Source organism: Sinocyclocheilus rhinocerous, unplaced genomic scaffold (genome assembly GCF_001515625.1).
Source record: "Sinocyclocheilus rhinocerous isolate Xijiao unplaced genomic scaffold, SAMN03320098_v1.1 scaffold19, whole genome shotgun sequence".
NCBI lineage: Eukaryota > Metazoa > Chordata > Actinopteri > Cypriniformes > Cyprinidae > Sinocyclocheilus > Sinocyclocheilus rhinocerous.
Window position 1 is genome coordinate 2,284,377 of NW_015638975.1, and position 6,174 is coordinate 2,290,550.

Here is a 6,174-nt window from a genome sequence, read left to right on the forward strand (position 1 = left end):
CTGTAGCGAATCGATGTGTTTTTGTAAGAAAAATATCCATATTCAAAACATAATAATCACTTGAATCTAGCTTGCGCTCACTGTTGTAAACAGAAGCAGTTCCGGGGGAATGATGTATGAGGTCTTTTCACTGAACGGCTTGAAGCAATGCAACACCCGCTGAGGGGCATTAAACAGCTTGAAAGATCAAAGACAATTTTTTATATAACTCCGACTGGATTTGTCTGAAAGAAGAAAGTCATATACACCTAGGATGCCTCGGGGGTGAGCAAAACGCAGCCTAATTTTCATTTTAGGGTGAACTAACCCTTTAAGAAACACCAGTAACAAACAAAGAACTTTCCAGAGGGTAAAAGCTATTGCTCATAGGTTGCCCTTTCATAGCCAAAGACACTTGAGTTGCCAGTTATATTTTCCTGTATGTATATATATATATATATATATATATATAGAACCATACAATTGATGTGGATATAATCTCATCTCAGATCATTTGATCTCGGAATGTGATGAGAAATATTCATAATGAAATTACTGACTAATTGCATATTTCATATGCAGTTTTATATATTACTATAGGATGGTTTGAGATGTGAACATTTCTCAAGAGGCACATGTGTGATTACTAGGATCCTAGGCATATTCTCCCAAAAATGCAAATGATGTCCTTATTTTCACACCCTCATGTAATTTCAGAGCTGTATGAATTCCTATTTGTGTTCCACAGAATTTCTATTTTCTGTGATGATATTTGCACCCCAGTGATAACATTGGACTGCATGGCTTTCACTGAATGAAAATATTGGTAACACTTTACTTGAAGCCTTTATGCATTATAAAGTGTTATTAAAGGGTATAATGCATTATAATTATTCATAATGTAATACGATACATCTTGTCGCAAATAATTATAGCCGAATTTAAAAATCATAGTGTAACAATGAATTGATAAGTGTTATATATTAACTGCGGTTACAATTATTCATGAGATTGTACAATGCATTATGAGGTGCATTACAATGCATAATTAATTAAAACTACTTTTATAATGCATTATACATAAAGGCTTTAAGTAAAGTGTTACTGAAATATATGCCACTACTGACTACAACAAACAAGTGAGAGATATAATTTATTATTTTCTACAGGGTTAGTTAAAACAAATGACTCATGTATGCCTCTCTTTCCATTACGGTTCCCTTGAGCTCCTCTAGTGACAAAGCTCGCTAGATTTCTCAGATCCATTCAGGTCACAATTACAGACCTCACACACAGGAAACTGGGGTGTGGGAGAGGGCAGATCTTCACAATCAAAACACACTCCCATAGAGACAGTCTTAGACCCTCCAGGGTAGGTCGAACGGTACCTTTAGCTCTTTGCAACAAGCGGCAAGTGCTCCCTGATGTAATCTTTCAAAGAAAGAGTGGAGGAAAGTGGGCTTGTAACTTATAGCAACCAAGAGCCAATGAGAGAGCAGAGGCAGTGCAGCTATGGTAATGAGGCTCCTCTGAGAGGCAGCAGCAGTCATGCCTCCAACAGCAAACATAATAATATAGCCATGCTTTTGATTTATTTACACTGATAATCACTGATCATTCCACACATAAATTACAAGTTATTAAAAATATAAAGCAAAATACATGCAGAGCATTCTGGAAAAAAATTAATAAATGAGACATGGGCCCGGGCTATATTAGGGGAAAACTCTATTACTTGTCAAATTTGACTTCACACATTTTAACAAGAAGTGTAACAGCAAATCAGCAAAAATTCATCAGGAAATACAAATACACGTTCAAACTGCAGTTGTATCTGCAATATGTGAGGCTCAAGATTTTGACTTTTGACTTTTATTGGCTTCGCAAAAATAAATAAACAAACAAACAAAACATTATATATATTTACACCATCATTCAAAAGTTGGGGTCAGTAAGATTTAAAAAAAAAATAAAGTAATACTTTTATTCAGAAACACTACAAAAAAACAGTAAAGATATTTATAATGTTACAAAATATTTATATGTTTTTTTACTTTATACTCATCAGAGAACGAGAAACTGAAAAAAATGTACCACGGTTTCCACAAAAATATTAAGCAGAACAGCTTTAATGAGTTCTGAAGGAAATCATTAATTCTGAAGGATTTCAGAGTAACTGCTGTTCAGTTTTTGCCATCACAGGAATAAGCTATAATCTATTTTAAAATATATTAAAATATATAGTTTTTTTATTTTAATAATATTTACAACAATATTTGTAATAATCTTTGTTATAATTATTGATCAAATAAAAGGAGCAGCATTTATTACTACCAAATAAATCAGAATAAATGTAGTGCAAAACTCATACTTCAAAAACAATCACAAATTATTCTAGCGATCTTAAAGGGGTCATCGGACGCAAAATTCACTTCACATGTTGTTTGAACATAAATGTGTGTTGGAAGTGTGTGTACACATCCATCCTATAATGATAAAAAATCCACCCAGTGTTTTTTTTTTAATCCCTATTTTAAAATCCTCTTTCTCAAATCAGGCTGTTTGTTCTTAGATTCCTGTCAGAATGACCTGCTCAGGCCGCTCCCACGATATTTGATTGACAAGGCCATCTTACCTTAGACCTGCCCTGAGTGAGCTAGGGGAAGACAAGAATGTCTCAGATTAAGCGATTGAGGGGTTCAACTTGTGGAAAATGGGCATCCGATGACCCCTTTAACAAAATCTCATCTATTGTAGCCCGCTAGAGTTCTAAAAGTTCTCAAAGCATAAAAAACCAACAAGATCAACATAGACAAGATATAGTGACAATGCAGCAGTGACAGTTACATCATCTGGCTCCGGGAGGGCTATCTTTATTGCTGAGCCCTGTAATAAATTTTATGTCAGACCATCTGATATAAACAAAACCTCAGCAGTAACTACACAACCGGACATTCACAAACTAGCTCTGAGCGCTCAACTAGCAGCACGAGAAACACGAGAGTACAGACAAGGACGAGAGAATCACCTTTGTCACCTTTTGCAGCCCTGTCAGCGAGCCACTCATTATCCATTCATCATCCTCTTTCCCCTATCAAAGACACCTATCCTCTCAAAACCAAACACACAAGCTCACTCTCTCACCAACAAACAGATGTACCTGTAAGGGATCCAGTCAGACGAGTGTTTGGAGCTCATATCTGTGTGTGTTGAAGGGGTTCAGAGTGCAGGGGGAAGGGTAGCGGCAGCAGAGTAGGACAGCAGCAGCGATGCCAACAACAGAGCCCATGCAGCCCAACCATCCCCTGCACTTCTGTCTCCGCTATCTACAGATCTACAGTCTCTTCCATTCACATAGCTCCTGCCTGCAGTCCGCAACGGATCCTTTTCATCGTGAGCCGGACTCAGCTGCCTCGCTGGGACTCCAGTTCCCTCGGCATGTGCTGTTTTCTTTCTGTTTGTTCACAATCCCTCGTGCTTTATTCTTCCGTTCACCTTCACTGTGAGTCTCTCGTCATCGTCTGTGTACTGTGGCTCTCGCTCACTGCGCCTCGTACCGACTGCCTCCTTCCCTCCCTTCTCTCTCTCTCTCTCCCTCGCTTGCTCTCTCTCTTTCAGACCACTGTCATTATAACCTTACACACAGCCCTAAGAAGGGGAGAACATATAAGAGTGAATCCCTTTTGTCTAACTGCTTTGATGTTTGTCGCGATGCTCCGCTGGTCCATCAACACACACACAGATACACACGAGGCTCTGAAAAGCAGGTGCCTCAAATGCTTTTTCTGAGCCATGATTTATTCATCCTTTCATTCAGCGCTGGGCTCATTAACATGGGACAGAGCAGCGCAGTTGTAATTGTCTTTGATTTAACATGCTGAATCCAAACTCAGCACACCATTTTGTCTTTGTTTATTGGCTTTCCGCTTTTTTTCTTTGGTCCCCCTGGTACTTCACTCAGCTAAATGAGGATCTGACTTCATATACATATTTGAATATCAGCATTATCACACCACCTTCATTAGCCACTGCCGAGAACAAAGGTAAATGAACTCATCTCCATTGTGGATGTTGTATTTTAATGCTAAAATCATATGCAGAATTCAAAAACGATGCATGACTTCTGCTGTAGTTTGTAAGCAATGTTTATGCTCATTTTAAACAAACATGATGCAGTGGCGTCTTTAATCTAAATGAAAAACAATGTTCTTCAGCTTCCTGTATGGTTTTAAGTTATTTGTCCTTCCATATTTGTCTCAAGCGCACTCCTGTAAGCTGTCGTGTTTCTCTGTAATATCCTCATGCAGCCTGAAGCATATTCTGTTTTACTGTATATCAGCTTCTTCATCTCTCCTCTGGACTCCCTCATCTTTCTTAGTGTCACACTTAGTCATGTTGATTTAGTGCATGGCTCAGGCACACACTCTTCCCTGACCAGTAAAATGATCTTGGCGCTTTGTGTGTGTGCGGTTTTTCCAGTTAAAATTTTGAGAATATAAGTAAAATCAGCAAGAAAACAAGTAAAACTACAGCACATTACTTTAGGAAATAACCATACATTAAACAAGTCTCATGTAGTAGCACCTTTGACTAACTGGCAGCTTATTCTAGACAAGAACAGCCTGATGAATGACATATAAAGCGATCAGTTGTGGTTTGTTTATGTTACAGTATGTGCTGTATAGGGCCAGCTTTATCGGTTTTATCATTGTCAGATATTGATAATATCTGACAATGATAGTTTGACAAGTAAAAAAGTCTTGTGAATGGTTCTACTGAAAACAGTTGACTAGAGCATAGCCGAGTAGAGCTGAGTATGTTCTCCCATATCCCCTAAATGCATGTTATTGATCTTATTGTGAACGATGTGTGTAATTTTTGTCTGTGAAAATGACAGACTTCTCTCTGGTGATGTATGATGGACTTTTCCATTCATTTAGCCCACTTAAATCTCACCTAGACTATATATTTACCAACTATATTTCAAAGAATATACAGTTCTGCTTGTGAATATCTAATTTAGTTGCTGGTAAATGGCTCAAAAGTGTTTTATAGAAAGCTGAATATCTTTCAAGAGACACTAAACCTACCAAATTGTCAATTTCAGTAAGTATGCACCCTAGTGAAAAATAAATATACTAAAATGTATTTGAAATACATTTATTTCATGCTAAGTATACTACAAATACATTTACATATTTATGTACTTAATAAAAGTGCCCTGTACTTTTGGTATACTAATCTGGTATACTTCAAGTCTGCTAAATTGGACCAACTTATTTCGGAAGTAGTGCTGAGGTCCAACTAAAGATATACTGAAGTATATTACTAAATTGGACCAACTTATTTCGGAATTAGTGCTGAGGTCCAACTAAAGATATACTGAAGTATATTTGATTGTGCTAAAGTGGAACCATTGCAAGTATCCTTCAGGTACACTTTAAAAATCTTGCATTTAAAGACCTATAAATTAATAAAATAAAATAATAAAATAAATATTATTCAAAAATCAATCCTCATCAATAGTGACATTCAGGGATGTAACGATTACCGGTTTGACGATAAATCGTGATAAAATACCCCACGGTTAGTAATACCGTTTCATATTTTAATTATCACAATAACCGTATTCGATTACCGCGATTTGAACAACTGAGGATAAATAAATACTGTCTAGCACAGGGCTCTGACCAGAGTGCGACCAGATGGTGTCATTTTTTCTGCCGGTGCGACTAAAATGCGAACACCGCATTGTTTAACTCATAAGAGCTGCCATTTCTGTTGCATATGTGAAACATCAAACGGCAAATGAAACTGAAAGCATAACGAAACCGCGCTACTTGTTTAAACTGCTTATAGAATGTAGAGCCTGGTTTATACTCGCCGCGTCAGCAGGAGCGCGAAGCAAAAATAACGCGAATATTGGTTTTCATGCTAACGTAAAGTAAAAGACCGCTTCTTAAACCAAAGGTGAACATGTTGGTATTCTTGTGGGGGAAAAAACATGCAAGCACTGTCACCGACAGCAAGTTTAGTTTTACTTTTCTTTTTTTTTCATTTTGAAAAGCTTGTTATCTTTGCTGTTTACCTCACGTTATGCTATGGAGGCTCTCTTTTTTATTTATTTGATTCCTCAGTGTTTGCTAAACGTTCTGTAATTTATTAGTCGGTATATAATACAGCATGTGGTGTATG

At 37.2% G+C, this 6,174-nt stretch overlaps 1 protein-coding gene across 2 annotated transcripts in view; it reads right to left on the reverse strand.

The window, feature by feature from the left end:
• Window positions 1-6,174, reverse strand: part of LOC107750543 (tubby protein homolog) — a 117,420-nt gene that overhangs the window by 44,532 nt on the left and 66,714 nt on the right. Inside the window, exon 1 of one of the 2 annotated variants that reach the window (XM_016565978.1) lies at window positions 3,140-3,506. The exons of the other annotated variant lie outside the window; for it this stretch is intronic. Coding sequence (XP_016421464.1) covers window positions 3,140-3,177 — 38 coding nt within the window. The 5' untranslated portion in view covers window positions 3,178-3,506. Of the gene's footprint in view, window positions 1-3,139; window positions 3,507-6,174 lie in introns of those variants that run through there. 2 annotated transcript variants of the gene reach the window in all.